General features: G+C 45.1%; 1 protein-coding gene across 1 annotated transcript in view; it reads left to right on the top strand.

The window, feature by feature from the left end:
• The first annotated feature begins 12,780 nt into the window (after positions 1-12,780).
• The window catches only part of arhgef28a (Rho guanine nucleotide exchange factor (GEF) 28a), a 484,332-nt gene continuing 475,355 nt past the window's right edge, over positions 12,781-21,757 (top strand). The window contains exon 1 of the mRNA XM_070876112.1: positions 12,781-12,849. Coding sequence (XP_070732213.1) covers positions 12,781-12,849 — 69 coding nt within the window. The remainder of the gene's footprint in view (positions 12,850-21,757) is intronic.

Raw genomic sequence — 21,757 nt, forward strand, 5'->3', positions numbered from 1 at the left:
GAAAATTGGTTTAATCACACAAAAATAAACATTTCTAATCAGTATCTAGTCCATCACTTGAGTAACCTGATTTTAAGAAAGGCTTAAACAATTATACAGATCCATTTACTAGTTACATTGGTGTACAGTAGTCAGTTTTTTAGTAAATTTAAAAAAATTAATAGCTTTCACAATGTGCTTATTGGTGTCTTTGCGCCAAAAAAAAATTAAAATTAAGAGCCTCCTCGAAGGCCCATAAATGCACACAATTAATGGAAACTTGCAATGGAGATTAATTTGATTGTGGGAGGGGCCGGTTTCCAGCACAATTTTTTAAACTAACGCAAACGATCGTGGAAACACGATTTGTGCTGGACTTAATCTGCACTTCAAATTCCTTGATTATTTGCAATGGTTTGGCCAATTTCAGGCCTAATGGTCACCTGCACACACGTGCAGGGCCAGTATAAAAGGTTCGCTGCCATGTTGTTTCTGGAGTTGTAATAAAGAAGACTAAGGTCGCACGAAGATTAGCTCACAGTACTCAGCCTCGTGGAATTCTTCTATACACAACACTTGCGGAAACTCCTGCCCATAGAATCTACAGCACAGAAAAGGACCATTTGCCCCTACTTGTCTATGTTGGGCTTTATACTCCACATAAATCTCCTTCCAATCTAATTACCTCTTCCCATCCTGCTGCCATATTCCTTTCTCCCTCAGATATACATCAAGCCTCTCCTTAAGTGCATTAATGCTAACTGCTTCAACAGCTCCATGTGATACTGAGTTCATTTTCTCACCACTCTCTCTGTAAAGCAATTCCTCCTAAATTCTTTATTTGATCTGTTGGTGACTATCTTATATTTATGCCCCCATGTTTTGGACTAACCCACTAGTGGAACCAGCTTATCCACATCCACCCTACTGAAGCCCTTCCTAAAGCTTAAAGACCCTCATTAGGTCTCCTCTTAGCATACTCTCAGAGAAAAGAGCCTCCGCCTACTCGATCTTTCCTGATAGTTGCATCCTCTCAATTCTGGTAACAGCCTTCTAAACATTTCTACACTTTCTCTACTGCTTCAATATCCTTTTTGCAGTGTGCAACAAGAACCGTAGACAGTAATCAAATTGTGGTCTATCCAAGGTTCGATATAAATTTAACATTACCGCCCGCGTATTGTATTCTATTTCTGTAGAAAGGCAATTCACCTACTTTGTTTGCAGTCGTGTTGCTATTTTTAGTGATTTATGTAACTGCATTCCTAGATCTCTCTGTTCCGCTCCCCCATTTAGTTTCTTGATTTCCAATGAATAAGTTGGCTCCTTATTCCTTCAACAGAAATGAAGCACCGTACACTTCGCTGTATTAAATGTAATTTGTAATTTATCTACCCACTCTACAAGTCTGTACTTTCGTGCAGTCCTCCACATTATTAGCGATTCTTCCCAATTTGGTATCATCTGTAAAGTTCGACATTATTCCTCCAATCCGTGAGTTCAAATCATTTAACTATATGGTAAACAACAGTACTTCCAGCACGGAAACCTGTGGGACTCCACTTCCCACTTGATGCCAATCTAAGAAACTTCTATTAACATCTACTGTTTGTTTTCTGAGCCTCATATGTGGAAACTTGTTGAAAGTCTATATAGACCACATCTGCTGTATTGCCTTTGTCTACTTTTTCTGTTACCTGTACTTCAAAGAATTTGATCAATATGGCAGTGGCCGTAGGACTCGCCAGCAGCGACCGGCAGTGAGGCCGGTGCCATTTTTTCCCCAAATTGGGCAGTAACGGCCGGCACTGAATTCCCAACTTTTTGCCATTTAATCTATGATTCAATGGCACTAAAGGATGAGCAAGATAAACTCACAGGAGATGATGCTGAATACATGTTTATCCTGAGCTTTCACTGAAGAGGCTATCAAAAAGAGGAAATGACAACAGTGGAAGTCAGTACGGATAGTACAACCTTTAAGATAGAAAGAAAGGAGAGGAGACACTAGAAAAATGAACCAAACTTAAGACACGATCCCAGGTCCAGATGGATTCCATCCACTAATACTCAGAGATAAGGGAGGAGATAGCAGAGGCACCAGTATCCACATATAAAAATTCAGTATAAAAAGGAATAGTGCCAGATGGCTTGCAAATGCAATCGCTGGATTGTTGGAACTAATGCAGGGAAGTATGGACCAGTTTGCTTAATGGTAGGAAAAATACTAGAATCTTTTACCAAAGAACAGAACAAATTATCAAGATATGGAGAAAATAATTAAAATAATCAGCATGGATTTCGAATAAGAAAGATCATGTCGATGTCAGCGCTTATGAAAATTATACAGATTGTGATGTCGTTGATTGTGCCATGCTCATTTGTCACCAATCTGCCATTTCCAACTTTGCCGCTCCACTTACCGGCACGCCTTAACTGTAGCCAGCTGAACAAGCGTCGACAAGCAGGAAGGAGGCTCCAGCAGCGTTATTTAAAGTGATCATCAGCAGCTAGTTGCAGCTGATCTGTTTTTTCAGTTTGACCGGTTCTGTGGAACTTTCTGCAATGCCAGCAGCTTTCTAAACTTCTTTCAAGGTCCTAAGGAAATGGGGAGTATTGAGGCAAGTGGAGAACGGTTTTATTCGTATTTAAAGGATTCTGCTCACAACACTTGTTCACAGTGAAGGGGGCTCTGCTGGCAGTCCCCTTTGCATTCGAGTGTATTAGGAAGCTACGCTTCAACAAGGCAGTGGTCACTGAACTCTGGCTGCAGGCCTGGTTGTAGAAGGTGGCAGAGAGTAGGGTGACCATGGCTCTCCTAATGACAGTCAAGGTCACCGTGGCCCTCAGTTCTTTTGCCACAGCATCCTTCCAGTCTGCAGCAGGAGACCTAGCTAACATCTCACAGTCGTCGTCCATTGATGCATCCGAGAGGTCACAGAGGCTGTCTACTCCAAAGGAAAGGATTATGTTGTCTTCCCTCTGAGCAGTGGGAAGCATGACAAGGGTGCATGTGGCTTTGTGGTGCAAGAGGGAGGGATTCAAATTCCTGGGACATTGGAACCAGTTCTGGGGGAAGTGGGACCTGTACAAAAGGGACGGTCTGCACTTGGACAGGACTGGAACTGATGTCCGAGGGGTAACATTTGCTAATGCAGTTCGGGAGTGTTTAAACTAATATGGCAGGGGGATGGGAACCTATGCAGCGAGATAGGGCAAAGTAATATGGAGTCAGAAACAGATGGTAGAAAGTTAAAAAGCAATAGTGGAAGGCCGAGTAAACAAAGGCAAGAAACAAAAAGGGCCACACTACATCATAATTCTAAAAGGACAAAAGGTGTTAAAAAAAACAAGCCTGAAGGCTTTGTGTCTTAATGCAAGGAGTATCCATAATAAGGTGGATGAATTAACTGTGCAAATAGATGTTAACGGATAAGATGTGATTGGGATTACGGAGACGTGGCTCTAAGATGATCAGGGCTGGGAACTCAACATCCAAGGGTATTCAACATTCAGGAAGGATAGAATAAAAGGAAAAGGAGGTGGGGTAGCATTGCTGGATAAAGAGGAGATTAATGCAATAGTTAGGAAGGACATTAGCTTGGATGATGTGGAATCTATATGGGTAGAGCTGCAGAACACCAAAGGGCAAAAAACTTTATTGGGAGTTGTGTACAGATCTCCAAACAGTAGTAGTGTTGTTGGGGAGGGCATCAAACAGAAAATTAGGGGTGCATGCAATAAAGGTGTAGCAGTTATCATGGGTGACTTTAATATGCATATAGATTGGGCTAACCAAACTGGAAGCAATACGGTGGAGGAGGATTTCCTGGAGTGCATAAAGGATGGTTTTCTAGACCAATATGTCGAGGAACCAACTAGGGGGAAGGCCATCTTAGACTGGGTGCTGTGTAATGAGAGAGGATTAATTAGTAATCTCGTTGTGCGAGGCCCCTTGGGGCAGAATGACCATAATATGGTGGAATTCTACATTAGGATGGAGAATGAAACAGTTAATTCAGAGACCATGGTCCAGAACTTAAAAAGGGTAACTTTGAAGGTATGAGGCGTGAATTGGCTAGGATAGATCGGCGGATGATACTTAATGGGCAATGGCAGACATTTAGAGACCGCATGGATGAACTACAACAATTATACATCCCTGCCTGGCATAAAAATAAAAAAGGGAAGGTGGCTCAACCGTGGCTATCAAGGGAAATCAGGGATAGTATTAAAGCCAAGGAAGTGGCATACAAATTGGCCAGAAATAGCAGTGAACCTGGTGACTGGGAGAAATTTAGAACTCAGCAGAGGAGGACAAAGGGTTTGATTAGGGCAGGGAAAATAGAGTACGAGAGGAAGCTTGTAGGGAACATTAAGACGGACTGCAAAAGTTTCGATAGATATGTAAAGAGAAAAAGGTTAGCAAAGACAAACGTAGGACCCCTGCAGTCAGAATCAGGGGAAGTCATAATGGGGAACAAAGAAATGGCAGACCAATTGAACAAGTACTTTGGTTCGGTATTCACTGAGGACACAAACAAACTTCCGGATATAAAAGGGGTCAGAGGGTCTAGTAAGAAGGAGGAACTGAGGGAAATCCTTATTAGTCGGCAAATTGTGTTGGGGAAATTGATGGGATTGAAGGCCGATAAATCCCCAGGGCCTGATGGACTGCATCCCAGAGTACTTAAGGAGGTGGCCTTGGAAATAGTGGATGCATTGACAGTCATTTTCCAACATTCCATTGACTCTGGATCAGTTCCTATGGAGTGGAGGGTAGCCAATGTAACCCCACTTTTTAAAAAAGGAGGGAGAGAGAAAACAGGAAATTATGGACCGGTCAGCCTGACATCAGTAGTGGGTAAAATGATGGAATTAAGGATGTCATAGCAGCGCATTTGGAAAGAGGTGACATGATAGGTCCAAGTCAGCATGGATTTGTGAAAGGGAAATCATGCTTGACAAATCTTCTGGAATTTTTTGAGGATGTTTCCAGTAGAGTGGGCAAGGGAGAACCAGTTGATGTGGTATATTTGGACTTTCAGAAGGCTTTCGACAAGGTCCCACACAAGAGATTAATGTGCAAAGTTAAAGCACATGGGATTGGGGGTAGTGTGCTCTCATGGATTGAGAACTGGTTGTCAGACAGGAAGCAAAGAGTAGGAGTAAATGGGTACTTTTCAGAATGGCAGGCAGTGACTAGTGGGGTACCGCAAGGTTCTGTGCTGGGGCCCCAGCTGTTTACATTGCACATTAATGATTTGGACGAGGGGATTAAATGTAGTATCTCCAAATTTGCGGATGACACTAAGTTGGGTGGCAGTGTGAGCTGCGAGGAGGATGCTATGAGGCTGCAGAGTGACTTGTAAAGGTTAGGTGAGTGGGCAGATGCATGGCAGATGAAGTATAATGTGGATAAATGTGAGGTTATCCACTTTGGTGGTAAAAACAGAGAGACAGATTATTATCTGAATGGTGACAGATTAGGAAAAGGGGAGGTGCAACGAGACCTGGGTGTCATGGTACATCAGTCATTGAAGGTTGGCATGCAGGTACAGCAGGCGGTTAAGAAAGCAAATGGCATGTTGGCCTTCATAGCGAGGGGATTTGAGTACAGGGGCGGGGAGGTATTGCTACAGTTGTACAGGGCCTTGGTGAGGCCACACCTGGAGTATTGTGTACAGTTTTGGTCTCCTAACTTGAGGAAGGACATTCTTGCTATTGAGGGAGTGCAGCGAAGGTTTACCAGACTGATTCCCGGGATGGCGGGACTGACATATCAAGAAAGACTGGACCAACTGGGCTTGTATTCACTGGAGTTCAGAAGAATGAGAGGGGATCTCATAGAAACGTTTAAAATTCTGACGGGTTTAGACAGGTTAGATGCAGGAAGAATGTTCCCAATGTTGGGGAAGTCCAGAACCAGGGGTCACAGTCTAAGGATAAGGGGTAAGCCAATTAGGACTGAGATGAGGAGAAACTTCTTCACCCAGAGAGTGGTGAACCTGTGGAATTCTCTACCACAGAAAGTTGTTGAGGCCAATTCACTAAATATATTCAAAAAGGAGTTAGATATAGTCCTTACTACTAGGGGGATCAAGGGGTATGGCGAGAAAGCAGGAATGGGGTACTGAGGTTGCATGTTCAGCCATGAACTCATTGAATGGCGGTGCAGGCTCGAAGGGCCGAATGGCCTACTCCTGCACCTATTTTCTATGTTTCTATGTCTATGATAATGGGCTTCCCCATTGTGCAGGGTGCCATCGACTGCAAACACGTGGCTTTGCGGGCGTCATATAATCCCTGAGATCTTCCCTAACCGCAAAGGCTACTACTCACTTAATGTGCAGATGATGTGCGACCACACCCAGCGCTTCCTGATAGTGAATGCCTGCTATCCTGGCAGCAGCCATGATACCTTCATTCTGCGCCAGTCCGGTGTGCCAGCAATCTTCCAACCACCACATCAAACCCGACGGTGGCGGCTCAGAGATTAGTGCTATTCTCTCTGCACCTGGCTGATGACTCCCCTCCGCAACCCCACCACTTGTGCCCAGCACTCATATAATGAGAGTCATGCTGCTGCCAGGATCATCATCGAGCAGACCATTGGGCTGCTGAAGCAATGGTTCTTCTGACTTTACCACTCGGGAGAAACCCTCCAGTACTCTGCAGAGCAGGTGTCCCATTTCGTGGTGATCTGATGCAGGCTTCACAACCTGACAATCATGAGGGGCAGTCCTTGGCAGCAGAGATTGTGGGACCACCTCAGGAAGAGGAAGAATCATAGATGTTTACAGCTTGGAAGGAGGCCATTTCGACCCATCGTGTCCATGCCGGCCAACAAGAGGCTATCCAGCCTATCCCACTTTCCACCTCTAGGTCTGTAACCCTGCCAGTTACGGCACTTCATATGCACGTCCAAGTACTTTTTAAATGTGGTGAGGGTTTCTGCCTCTACCACCCTTTCAGGCAGTGAGTTCCAGAACCCCACAACTCACTGCGTGAGGAAATTTCCCCTCAAATCTCCTCTAAACCTTCTACCAATTAATTTAAGATTATGTTCTCTGATTGTTGACCCCTCTGCTAAGGGAAATGGATCCTTTCTATCCACTACATCTTGGCCCTCATAATTATATACACCTCAATGAGATCTCCCCTCAGCCTCCTCTGTTCCAAGGAAAACAAACCCAGCCTATCCAATCTGTCCTCATAGCTAAGATTCTCCACTCCCAGCAACATCCTTGTAAATCTCCTGTACCCTCTCAGTGCAATCACGTCCTTCCTGTAATGCGGTGACCAGAACTGCATGCAATACTCCAGCTGTGGCTAACCAGTGTTTTATACAGTTCAAGCATAACCCACCTGCTCTTATATTCTCTGCCTCGGCCAATAAAGGCAAGCATTCCGTATGCCTTCTTAACCACCTTATCTACCTGGCCTGCTACCTTCAGGGATCTGTGGACATGCACTCCCAGGTCCCTTTGTTTCTCTACACTTCTCAATGTCCTACCATTTAATATGTATTCCCTTTCCTTGTTAGCCCTTCCCAAATGTATTACCTCACACTTCTCTGGATTAAATTCCATTTGCCACTGTTCTGCCCATCTGACCAGTTGATTGATATCTTCCTGCAGTTCACAGCTTTCTTCTTCATTATCAACCACACAGCCTATTTTTGTATCATCTGCAAACTTCTTAATCATACCCCCTATATTCAAGTCTAGGTCATTGATGTATACCATAAAAAGCAAGGGACCTAGTACTGAGCCCTGCGGAGGAGGAGGAAGAGTAAGAGAGGAGGCAGACAGCAAAAATCTCCCTTATGGCACGGGCTGTCCACGAATGGCTCACCAGACTCAGATTCGAGTGAAGGAAACCCTAGATCCCTGTTGCTCACCACATCCCCATTAACCATATCCCTATCATACCATCCATCTGTCATGGAATAGCAGTGTCCTCCTGGGCACAAAGCTGTAATGAGAGCCACCAGAAAACAAAGATGCCAAACAAAATTATAACATTTATAAAGAATCAATTCACATATACTACATCAATTAATCACCCTTGTGCAATCCCTTAGTGCCTGTAGTTTGGGTGCCCTTTCCTGATCTAGTGCTCCCACACAGTGCTCCCCCAGGGGCTGCAGCATGGCTGGTGGAAGGCTGCTGAATTTCTGGTGGGGGAGACTACAACTGGCCTTGCAGAACCACCTCAAACAGCTCTGGACCTAGAAGACCAGTCTTTGGACTGTACTGCCTTGGCAAGGGCGAAAGCAGTCTGATCTGGCTGGCTGACCGGCAAGGGCAATGGCAGAGTGGTAGTGGTGGGAACAGGAATGCTGTCATCCTTAGAGAGGACAGCAGTGTCCTACTCCACTGACCCACTGCCACTTCCCCAGGGCGGCGCCTCAGCATTCCTAGAAATCTTTTGGAGCACGGAATACTGGCCTGCTGTGACACCCTGCAAGTCCTGTTCGACAGTGGTAAACCCAACTATGATGGCAGGAGTCTGAGATTGGGTGGCCGTAATGGCAGATTTTAACTACTCCAATACTGAATGGGACAATGATTCTGTTAAAGGCAGAGAAGGGGAGGAATTTTTGGTGTGTTTGTTTCCTGCCAGTGAGGAAGGAGGCATTGCTGGATCTAGTCCTGGGGAATGAAGTGGGTCAAATGGGGAATGTCCCAGTCAGGGAGCATCTCGGGAATAATAATAATATTGTCAGGTTTAGATTAATGATGAAGGATAAAGAACAAACTGGAATAAAAATACTTAACTGGAGAAAGGCTAATTTCAGCAAATTATGGAGGGATCTGGTCCAGGTAAATTGGAGTCAAAGACTGGCAGGCAGAAATTTAATGGAACAGTGGGCGGCCTTTAAAGAGGAGATGGTTCTGGTACAGTCTATGTGCATTTTTTTAGGGAGAGAAGCCAAAGCCAGAGCTCCCTGGATAACGAAGGAGTGAAAGACTAAGATGAAGCAGAAAAAGGGGGCATATGACAGATGTCAGTTTGATAATACAAGAGAGAATCAGGCTGAATATAAAAAGTACAGAGGAGAAGTGAAAAAGGAAATAAGAAGGGAAAAGAAACGATACGAGAAGAAATTGGCGGCTAACATAAGGGAATCCAAAGGTGTTTAGGCATAGTAACAGTGATTTTAACCTTCATATTTATTGGACAAAGCAAATTGCCCAGGGTAGCCTTGAGGAAGAGTTCACAGAGTGTATCTGGGATAATTTTCTTGAACAGTACGTTGCGGAACCAACTAGGGAGCAGGCTATCTTAGATCTGGTACAGGTTGAGCGTCCAAAATCTGAAATTCCGGACTCCGGACCAATTGATGGCAGGGTCGTCCGGAATCCGTAAAATGTTCCGGAATCCAGACCCACCGACCTCGGGGCCCCTCCGCTGCCGACCTTTGGCCTCGCCTCCACTCGCCTCGTCCTGCTCGCCACCGCTGCCTTTACCTTGGGACCTCCTCTGTGACGGGGCCCTCTGGCCCGAGCACTTCCTTGGCGGCAGGGCCCACCCGAACAACTCCTCAGCAGCTGAGCCCCGCTCGACGACATCCTGTACGGGGCCGGTGACCTGAACTGCTCCTCGGAGAGCAAAGCCCCCCGCCCCCTTCTGACGTTCCGAAATCCGGAAATACCCGAACCTGGGCTCGGGTGTTTCCGGATTCGTGACGTCAGAAAGATGTTCCAAAGTCTGGAAAAACATGGAATCCGGTACGGGCTCGGTCCCGAGGGTTCCGGATTTGGGATACTGCACCTGTACTGTGTAATGAAACAGGATTAATAAACTATCTCCTAGTAAAGGATCCTCTAGGAATGAGTGACCATAGCATGGTTGAATTTCAAATTCAGTTGGAGAGTGAGAAAGTTTGATCTCAAACCAGTGTACTAAGCTTAAATAAAGGAGACTACAAAAGTATGAAGGCAGAGTTGGCTGAAGTGAACTGGGAAAATAGATTGAGGTGTGGGACGGTTGATGAGCAGTGGCAGACATTTAAGGAGCTATTTCATAACTCTCAACAGAATTATATTCCAATGAGAAGGAAAGACTAAGAGAAGGGATAACCATCCTGGTTAACTAAAGAAATAAGGGAGGGTATCAAATTGAAAACAAGGGCGTACAATGTGGCCAAGACTAGGAGGAGGCCAGAGGATTGGGAAACTTTTAAAAGCCAGCAAAAAACGACTAAAAAAAATAATAGAGGGAAGATAGATTATGAAAGTAAACTAGCACAAAATATAAAAAGAGATAGTAAGTTTCTACAGGTATATAAAAAGGAAAAGTGTGGCTGAAGTAAATATTGGTCCCTTAGAGGATGAGACTGAGGAATTAATAATGTATAACAGGGAAATGGCAGAGACTTTGAACAAATATTTTGTATTGGTCTTCATGGTAGAAAACATTAAAAACATCCCAATAGTGGATAATCAAGGGGCTATAGGTAGGGAGGAATTTAATACAATCACTATTGCTAAAGAAGTAGTACTCGGTAAAATAATGGGACTAAAAGTGTACAAGTCCCCTGGACCTGATGCCTTACATCCCAGAGTCTTAAAATAAGTGGCTGCAGAGATAGTGGATGCATTGGTTGTAATCTACCAAAATTCCCTGGATTCTGGGGAGGTCCCAGCAGATTGGAAAACCGCAAATGTAACGCCCCTATTTAGAAAAGGCGGCAGACAGAAAGCAGGAATCTATAGACCAGTTAGCCGAACATCTGTCATTGGAACGATGCTGGAGTCCATTATTAATGAAGTAAGTAGCAGGAAATTTGGAAAAGCATAATTCAAACAAGCAGAGTCAGCATGGTTTTATGAAAGGGAAATCAGGTTTGACAAATTTTCTGGAGATCTTTGAGGATGTAACGAGCAGGGTGGATAAGGGGGAACCAGTGGTGTATTTGGATTTCCAGAAGGCATTCGATAAGGTACCACATAAAAGGTTACTGTACAAGATAAAAATTCACTGGGTTGGGGGGTAATATATTAGCATGGATAGAGGATTGGTTAATTAACTGAAATCGGAGAGTCGGGTAATTTCAGGTTGGGCAAACAGTAACTATGGGGTGCGGCAGGGATCGGTGCTAGGGCCTGAACTATTTACAATCTGTATTAATGTCTTGGCTGAAGGGACTGAGTGTAATGTAGCCAAGTTTGCTGATGATACAAAGATGGGTGGGAAAGCAAATTGTGAGGAGGACACACAAAATCTGCAGAGGGATATAGACAGGCTAAGTGAGTGAGCAAAAATTTGGCAGATGGACTATAATGTGGGAAAATGTGAGGTTATCCATTTTGGCAGAAAAAATAGAAAAGCAAATTATAATTTTATTGGAGAAAAATAGCAAAGTGTTGCAGTACAGAGGAACCTGGGTGTCCTTGTGCACGAAATACAAAACGTTAGTACAGGTGCAGCGTCCCGAATCCAGAACCCTCGGGACCAAGGCCGTTCTGGATTTTGTGTTTGTCGGACTTTGGAACGTCTTTCTGGCGCCACGACTCCCAAATTTTTTGGAGTAAGTTGTTTTTTCTGGCGTAAGTTTAAAAAATTCCATTTCCCCCCCAAAATTTGCTGCAGAGTAAGTCTGTTAGGTACGATTTTATTTTAGTTTTTTTTTCAAAAGGGCGCATTGCCAGACACTTACGCCAGTTTTGGCCATTTATGTCACTTTGGCCAGCAAAAACTTACTCCAAATCGACTTAGGTCAGCGTATGTGGCCAGCTCTGAAAAATGTTGTGGGCAGTTAAGAAATCGGTGCAGGTAAATAAGTAAGGACTTGCACCCAAGCACCAAACATTCCAAATAAGAGTTAAAATGACTAAATAAAAATAAAGAACTCAGGTAAACAATTGATTAACAATTAAATATTTTAAGTAAATCCTACCTTGGGCTGGGGAAGGCAGTGGGCCGGCTTGTATGAGAAGCCATTCGGCGTGGGATAGGGGCGGCTGGCAAAGACGTATCAGGAGGCTGGGGGGCGGCGGGAGGAGGGAGGGAGGGAGAGGAAAGGCAGGGCTCGACGGCATAGAGAGGGGGGGGGCGGGAGGGAGAGGAATGGCTGGGCTCGAAGGCATCATGGGTTCTGACAGCCTGGGCTGCACTCAGACGTGGGCAACCATTCAGCCATGGCTAGGGGCGGCGAACATCGAGTCCTGCTGACAGCTTGCAGGACACGCTGGGAGGGCAAGGAGCACGTGCGCAGACTCCACTGTGGACAGCTGCCGGCAGTGTGTTCAGCGCAGGGCTATAGCTCCGTCCCTCCACTCCTCCATGGATGCCGCGCCAGGACCCGGGACACTCGGTAGAGGGGCCAGGATACAAAGTAAGTTTTTTGCCGCCCTTTCCAGTGCACAAAGTCGGAGCATAAAGGTTCAGTGCGCCAAAAAAACAGGTTGGGCAAAATTGGGCCCATAATGTGGGAAAATGTGAGGTTATCCACTTTGGCAGAAAAAAAATGGGAAAGCAAATTATAATTTAAATGAAGAAAAATTGCAAAGTGCTGCAGTAGATCGAGAGCAGTGGAGGCTGGTCATTGAATATATTTAAGGTGGAGATAGACAGATTTTTGAGCGATAAGGGAATAAAGGATTATGGGGAGCGGGCAGGGAAGTGGAGGTGAGTCCATGATCAGATCATCCATGATATTAAATGGCGGAGCAGGCTCAAGGGGCCAAATGGCCTACTACTCCTATTTCTTATGTTCTTAAAAGGGTTATCAGAGGAGCGGAGGGGGTGATTCTGGACCAAAATCGAGATCTATTGATAGAGGCAGAAGGCATGGCTGAGGTACTAAATGAACACTTTGCATCAGGGTTTACTAAGGAAGAAGACTTTGCCAAAGCTATGGTAAAAGAGGTGGTTGTTGGGAGGTTAAAAATACATGCATATAGATAAAGGAGGTATGAGAAAGTTTGCCAATACTTAAAGTGGATAGGTCACTCTGTCCAGATGGGATGCATCCTACATTGCTGAAGGACGTAAGGATAGAAATTGCAGAATGCTGGCCACGTCTTTTAATCCTACTTGGACACAGGGCTTGTTATATATGTAAACATGTAAATATCTTGTTTAACCAGCGGGCTCATCTCCTGGAGTCCCAAGGGATCCCACAATCCCTTGGGAGCACCTGTACTTAAGGAGGCCTCACAGGCTGGAGAGGCACTCTGGAGACCTGTAATAAAAGACTAAGGTCACACTTTACTTTGAGCTCACAGTATCTGGTCAGACTCTTTATTCATACATAACAACCGGCGACGAGATACAGATGACGAACCCCACCGCAACGATGCAGAGAACAGTGGTCATCCGGGAGAAATTTTCGGAGGCAGATGATTGGGAAACCTTCGGGAAGGAGAACTGAACGCTGCCAAACGAAGGGCGATTCTCCTCACTGTTTGCGAGACACCAACGTATGGCCTCACGAAAAACCTGCTTGTTCCATCGAAACCCACAGAGAAATCGTATAATGATTTGTGCACACTGATCCGAGAGCATCTTAACTCGAAGGAAAGCGTTCTGATGGTGAGGTACCGGTTCTACACGTGCAAGAGGTCTGAAGGCCAGGAAGTGGCGAGCTATGTCGCCGAGCTAAGATGCCTTGCAGGACATTGCGAATTTGAAGGACATTTGGAGCACATGCTCAGAGACTTTTTCGTAATTGGCATTGGCCATGAAGTGATACTTTGCAAGCTTTTGACTGCAGAGACCCCAATCTTGAGAAAGTCATAGCGATAGCCCAGGCGTTCATTGCCACCAGTGACAATAACAAACAAATCTCTCAGCACACGAGTGCTGCTACAAGTACTGTGAACAAAGTAACGTTGTTTTCGAATTGCAACGTACAGGGCAGGCCTCACATGCCTACAGCTGCATGTCCGCAGATGTCTGAATCCACCATTAAGGGTGATGAGTGCGAGGCCATTAACACCTTGTTGGCGCTGCGGGGGTGATCATCGTTTCCATTCATGCTGCTTCAAAGGATATGTTTGCAAGGGCTGTGAAACAATGGGACACCTCCAACGTATGTGCAGGTGAGCTGCAAACTCTGCTAATCCTGCAAACCACTATGCTGCAGAGGAGGACAGATCCACGGCGGATCACGGTGAACCAGAGCCTCAGGCCAAGGAGATGGAGGTATATGGGGTGCACACATTTACCACAAAGTGTTCCCCGATAATGCTGACGGTTGAATTAAATGGACTCCAGGTGTCAGTGGAGCTGGACATGGGCGCGAGCCAGTCCATTATGAGCAAAAAGACTTTCGATAAATTGTGGTGCAGCAAGGCCTCAAAGCCAGTCCTGACTCCCATTCGCACTAAACTGAACATACACAAAGGAATTGATTCTTGTAATCGGCAGTGCTACCATAAAGGTCTCCTACGATTGAGCGGTGCATAAGCTACCACTCTGGATGGTACCGGGCGATAGCCCCACGCTGCTCGGCAGGAGCTGGTTGGGGAAGATACGCTGGAACTTGGACGACGTCTGAGCATTCTCGTCCATCGACGACACTTCATGTGCCTAGGTCTTAAACAAGTTTCCTTCGCTGTTCGAACCAGGCATTGGGAAGTTCCAAGGAGCTCAAGTGCAGATCCACCTAATTCCGGGGGAACGACCCATCCATCACAAGGCAAGAGCGGCACCGTACATGATGAGAGAGAGGGTGGAGATCGAGCTCGATCGGCTGCAACAAGAGGGCATCATTTCGCCGATTGAATTCAATGAGTGGGCCAGTCCAATTGTTCCAGTCCTCAAGGGAGATGGCACCGTCAGAATCTATGGTGATTACAAAGTAGCTATCAATCATTTCTCCCTGCAGGATCAATACCTACTACCAAAGACAGACGACCTTTTCGCGACGCTGTTGGGAGCAAAGATGTTCACGAAGCTGAACTTGACCTCTGCCTACATGATGCAGGAGCTGGAGGAATCATCGAAGTGCCTCACCTGCATCAACACGCACAAAGGTCTCTTCATTTACAACAGATGCCCGTTTGGAATTTGATCAGCCACGGCAATTTTCCAGGCAAACACGGAAAACTTACTGACGTCAGTCCCGCGCACCATGGTCTTCCAGGACGACATCTTGGTTACAGGTCGGGACACAGTCGAGCATCTGCAGAACCTGGAAGAGGTTCTTAGTCGGCTTAATCGCGTGGGGCTCAGGTTAAAACGCTCGAAATGTGTTTTCCTGGTGCCTGAAGTGGAGTTCCTGGGGAGAAGAATCACGGCAGACGGCATCAGGCCCACCGATTCAAAGACGGAGGCAATCGAGAACGCACTGAGGCCACAGAACGTGACGGAGCTGCGGTCATTTCTAGGACTCTTGAACTACTTTGGTAACTTCTTACCGGGTCTCAGCACACTGTTAGAACCACTGCACGCCTTACTGCATAAAGGAGAAGAATGGGTATGGGGTAAAAGCCAAGAAAATGCCTTTGTAAAAGCTAGAAAACTGTTATGCTCAAACAAATTGCTTGTGTTGTATGATTCATGTAAACGTTTGATACAAGTATGCGATGTGTCGTCGTACGGGGTCGGGTGTGTTTTGCAACAAGCTAATGAATCTGGGAAATTGCAACCGGTTGCTTATGCATCCAGAAGTCTGTCTAAGGCTGAGAGAGCCTACAGTATGATTGAAAAAGAAGCATTAGCATGTGTTTATGGGGTAAAGAAAATGCATCAATATCTGTTTGGGCTCTAATTTTATTTAGAAACTGATCATAAGCCACTGATATCCCTCTTTTCCAAGAGTAATGGAATAAATACGAATGCATTGGCCTGCATCCAGAGATGGACGCTCACGTTGTCCACATACAACTACGCCATCCGCCACAGGCCAGGCAAAGAAAACTGTGGTGATGCTCTGAGTAGGCTGCCATTGCCCACCACGGGGGTGGAAATGGCACAGCCCGCAGATTTAGTCATGGTAATGGAAGCATTCGAGAGTGAGCAATCACCCGTTACCGCCCGACAGATTAGAACCTGGCCGAGCCAGGACCCCTTACTGTCCTTAGCAAAAAAAACTGTGCTTCATGGGAGCTGGGCCAGTGTCCCATTAGAAATGCAGGAAGAGATAAATCCGTACCAGCAGCGCAAAGATGAAATGTCTATACAAGCAGAGACTGCCTTCTGTAGGGTAATCGGGTAGTGATACCCAAAAAGGGCAGGGACACTTTCATTAGTGATCTCCACAGTACCCACCCAGGCATTGTAATGATGAAAGCGATAGCCAGATCCCACGTGTGGTGGCCCGGTATCGATGCGGACTTAGAGTCCTGCGTGCACAAATGCAACGCATGTTCACAGTTAAGCAATGCACTCAGGAAGGCGCCACTAAGTTTATGCTCTTGGTCCTCCAAACTGTGGTCTAGGGTCCATGTCGACTATGCAGGCCCGTTCCTAGGTAAAATGGTCCTAGTGGTCGTAGATGCGTACTCCAAATGGGTTGAATGTGAGATACTGTCGGCAAGCACGTCTGCTGCCACCACTGAAAGCCTGCGGGCCATGTTTGCCACACACGGCTTGCCTGATGTCCTTGTGAGTGTCAACGGGCTGTGTTTCACCAGTGCCGAGTTCAAAGAGTTCATGACCCGCAGTGGGATCAAATATGTTACATCTACCCCGTTCAAATCAGCATCCAATGGTCAGGCAGAGAGAGCATTGCAAACAATCAAGCAGAACTTGAAGAGGGTAACTGAAGGCTCACTGCAGACTCGTCTATCCGAAGTCCTGCTTAGTTACCGCAAGAGACCTTACTCGCTCACTGGGATTCCACCTGCTGAATTGCTCATGAAAAGGGCACTTAACAAGGCTCTCGTTAATCCACCCTGATCGACACGAACAGGTAGAGAGCAGGCGACTTCAACAAAGTACATATCATGATAGCGCAAATGTGTCACGCGAAATTGAAATGAATGATCCTGAACTATGGACAAGGTCCCAGTTGGCTTCCCGGCACTGTCGTGGCCAAAGAGGGGAGTAGAGTGTTTCAGGTCAAACTTTCAAATGGACTCATTCACCAGAAACACTTGGACCAAATCCAACTCAGATTCACGGACTATCCTGAGCAACCCACATTAGATCCTACCATTTTTGACCCCACCCCCCACCCCAACACACACACCAGTGGCAACCGACACAGTGGTTGACCACGAAGCAGAACCAGTCACTCGCAGCAGCCCAGCAGGACTCACCACACCAGGCAGTCCAGCAAGGCCAACTGCACAGCAGCCCAGCGAGGGCCCAACAAATGATTCACCAAAAGCAGCATTTGCACCGAGATGATCAACTAGGGAAGGGAAGGCCCCAGATCGACTCACCTTGTAAATAGTTACACTATTGACTTTGGTGGGGGGAGTGCTGTTATATATGTAAACCTGTAACCACCAGAGGGCTCATCCCCTGGAGTCCCAAGGGATCCCACAATCCCTTGGGAGCATCTGTACTGAAGGAGGTCTCACAGGCTGGAGAGGCACTCTGGGGACCTGTAATAAAAGACTAAGGTCACACTTTACTTTGAGCTCACCGTATCTGGTCAGACTTTTTCTTCATACATAACAGGGCTGGTGCCAAAGGACTGGAGAATTGCAAATGTTATACACTTGTTCAAAAAGGGAAGAAGTATAAACTTCGCAATTACAGACTAGCCAGTTTAATGACTGGCGGGGAAGCTTTTAGAGACAATAATCCGGGGAAAATGAATATCCACTTGGAGAAGCATGGACTAATGAGGAGAGCCAGCATGGATTTGTTTCGGGCAAATCATGTTTAACTAAATCAATTGAGTTTTTTTTGAGGTAACAGAGAGTGTGAATGCCAGTATAGTTGATGATGTGTATATGGACTTTCAAAAGGCATTTGTCAAAGTACCACATTTGTTAGCAAAATGCAAACCAATGGGATAAACAGGGCAGTAGCAGCATGGATATAAAACTGGCTATAATATAGAAAACAGAGAGTTGTGGTGAATGGTTGTTTTTTGGACTGGAGGGAGATGCACAGTGGAGTTTCCCAGGTATCAGTACTGGGACTACTGCTCTTGATGATGTACTTTAATGATTTGGATTTGAGGGTACAGGGCACAATTTCAAACTTTGCAGGTGACACTAAACTTGGAAGTGCAGCAAACAGTGAGAAAGATAGTAATAGTCTGCAAGAGAACATAGACAGGCTGGTGGAATGGGCAGAGGCATGGCAGATGAAACTTAACTCAAAAAAATGTGAGATGCTACATTTTGGTAGGACGAATGAGGAGAAATCATACAAACTGGTACAATTTTAAAGGCAGCGCAAGAACAGAGACATGGGTGTATTTGTGCACAAATCTTTAAAGGTGGCAGGACAGATTAACAAAGCAGTTAATAAAGCATATGGGATCCTGAGCTTTATAAATAGAGGGATAGAGCACAAAAGCCAGGAAGTTCTTCTAAACCTATCTAAAACAGTTTGGCCGCGGCTGTAGTATTGTGTCCAATTCTGGACACCACACTTTAGGAAGGACATGAAGGCTTTCAACAGGGTACAGAATAGATTTACTAGAATTATTTCAGGAATGAGGGATTGCGATTAAGTAGATAGACTGGAGAAGCTGGGGTTGTTCACCTTAAACAAGGCTAAGAGTAGATTTGATAGAAATATTTAAAATCATGAAGGGTTTAGATAGAGTAAATAAAGAGAAACTGTTTCCAATGGCTGAAGGGGCAATAATCCGAGGGCACTGATTTAAGGTGATTGGCAAAAGATCCAGAGGCAACATGAGGAACAACTTTTTTACGCAGAGAATGGTTGGGATTTGGAATGCATATAGGTTGGTGGATACAGATTCAATAGTAGCCATCAAAAGGGAATTGGGTAAAAGTTGAAGGATAAAAAAAATTGCAGGAATATGGGGAAAGAGCAGGGAGTGGGACTAACTGGATTGCTCTTCGAAAGAGCCACTGAAAATTTGATGGGCCAAATGGCTTCCTTTTGTGCTGTACTATTCTATTCTCTGTTTGCCCTTTTCATATCCTTTTTCAATTTCCCCCTGCACTATTTTTGTATTCTGCTTGGTTTTCTGTAGCTGACATTTGTCTTTCTTTGTCCCTTTCCGTAACTACTTTAAATCTAATTATATCATGATCACTATTACCCATACTCCATTGCCCTACTTCATGCCATAGCACTAGATCCAGCACTGCTTCCTTCTTTGTTTGGCTAGAAACATATTCATTAAGAAAGTTCTCCTTTACTTATTTTAGGAATTCTTCACCCTCCAGAGGGAAATAAAAAGGAGGCAGAAGCAAAATATAGAAAGGAGAATAGTAAAACTGGAGGGCAGAGAAACCCAAGGCAAAAAACAAAAAGGGCCAAATTACAGCAAAATTCTAAAGGGGCAAAGTGTGTTTTTAAAAAAAAACAAGCCTGAAGGCTCTGTGCCTCAATGTGAGGAGTATTTGGAATAAGGTGGATGAATTAACTGCGCAGATAGCAGGCAACGGATACGATGTGATTGGCATCACGGAGACATGGCTCCCAAGGCTGGGAACTCAACATCCAAGGGTATTCAGCATTTAGGAAGGCTAGACAGAAAGGAAAAGGAGGTGTTGTGACGTTGCTGATTAAAGATGAAATCAATGCAATTGTAAGGAAGGACATTAGCCTGGATGATGTGGAATCGGTATGGGTAGAGCTGTGGAATACCAAAGGGCTGAAAACGCTAGTGGGAGTTGTGTATAGACCACCAAATAGTATTAGTGAGGTTGGGGACAGCATCAAGCAAGAAATAAGGGATGTGTGCAATAAAGGTACAGTAGTAATCATGGGCGACTTTAATCTACACATTGATTGAGCTAACCTAACTGGTAGCAATGCAGTGGAGGAGGATTTCCTGGAGTGTATTAGGGATGGTTTTCTAGACCAATATGTCAAGGAACCAACCAGAGAGCTGGCCATCCTAGACTGGGTATTGTGTAATGAGAAGGGACTAATTAGCAATCTTGTTGTGCGAGGCCCCTTGGGGAAAAGTGACCATAATATGGTAGAATTCCTTATTAAGATAGACAATGACAAAGTTAATTTAGAAACTAGGGTCCTGAACTTAAAGAAAGGTAACTTCGATGGTATGAGGAGTGAATTGGCTAGAATAGACTGGCAAACGATACTAAAAGGGTTGATGGTGGATAAGCAATGGCAAACATTTAAAGATCACATGGATGAACTTCAGCAAATGTACATCCCTGTCTGGAGTATAAATAAAACTGGGAAGGTGGCTCAACCATGGCTAACAAAGGAAATTAAGGATAGTGTTAAAGCCAAGGAAGAGGCATATAAATTGGCTAGAAAAAGCAACAAACCCGAGGACTGGGAGAAATTTAGAATTCAACAGAGGAGGACTAAGGGTTTAATTAAGAGGGGGAAAATAGAGTATGAGAGGAAGCTTGCAGGGAATTTAAAAACTGACTGCAAAAGCTTCTATAAATATGTGAAGAGAAAAAGATTAGTAAAGACAAATGTAGGTCCCTTGCAGTTGGATTCAGGTGAAATTATAATGGGGAACAAAGAAATGGCAGTTTGAACCAGTTGAACCAATACTTCGGTTCTGTCTTCACGAAGGAAGATACAAATAACCTTCCGAAGGTACTAGGGGACAGTGGGTCTAGTGAAAAGGAGGAACTGAAGGATATCCTTATTAGGTGGGAAATTGTGTTAGGGAAATTGATGGGATTGAAGGCTGATAAATCTCCGGGGCCTGATCGTCTGCATCCCAGAGTGCTCAAGGAAGTGGCCCTAGAAATAGTGGATGCATTGGTGATCATTTATCAACAGTCTATCGACTCTGGGTCAGTTCCCATGGACTGGAGGGTAGCTAATGTAACACCACTTTTTAAAAAAGGAGGGAGAGAGAAAACAGGTAATTATAGACCTCAGTAGTGGGGAAAATGTTGGAATCGATCATGAAGGATGAAATAGCAGCACATTTGGAAAGCGGTGACCAGATCGGATCAAGTCAGCATGGATTTATGAAAGGGAAATCATGCTTAACGAATCTTCTGGAATTTTTTGAGGATGTAACCATCAGAGTGGACAAGGGAGAACCAGTGGATGTGGTGTATTTGGACTTTCAGAAAGCTTTTGACAAGGTACCACACAAGAGATTGTTGTGCAAAATCAAAGCACATGGTATTGGGGGTAATATACTGACGTGGATAGGGAACTGGTTGGCAGACAGAAGCAGAGAGTCGGGATAAATGGGTCCTTTTCAGAATGGCAGGCAGTGACTAGTGGGGTGCCGCAGGGCTCAGTGCTGGGACCCCAGCTCTTTACAATATACATTAATGATTTGGATGAAGGAATAGAGTGTAATATCTCCAAGTTTGCAGATGACACTAAACTGGGTGGCAGTGTGAGCATTGAGGAGGACGCTAAGAGGCTGCAGGGTGACTTGGACAGGTTAGGTGAGTGGGCAAATGCATGGCAGATGCAGTATAATGTGGATAAATGTGAGGTTATCCATTTTGGGGGCAAAAACACGAAGGCAGAATATTATCTGAATGGCGGCAGACTATGAAAAGGGGAGTTGCAACGAGACCTGGGTGTCATGGTTCATCAGTCACTGAAAGTTGGCATGCAGGTACAGCAGACGATGAAGAAGGCAAATGGTATGTTGGCCTTCATAGCTAGGGGATTTGAATATAGAAGCAGGGAGGTCTTACTGCAGTTACACAGGGCCTTAGTGAGGCCTCACCTGGAATATTGTGTTCAGTTTTGGTCT

Source organism: Pristiophorus japonicus, chromosome 1 (genome assembly GCF_044704955.1).
Source record: "Pristiophorus japonicus isolate sPriJap1 chromosome 1, sPriJap1.hap1, whole genome shotgun sequence".
Taxonomy (NCBI): domain Eukaryota; kingdom Metazoa; phylum Chordata; class Chondrichthyes; family Pristiophoridae; genus Pristiophorus; species Pristiophorus japonicus.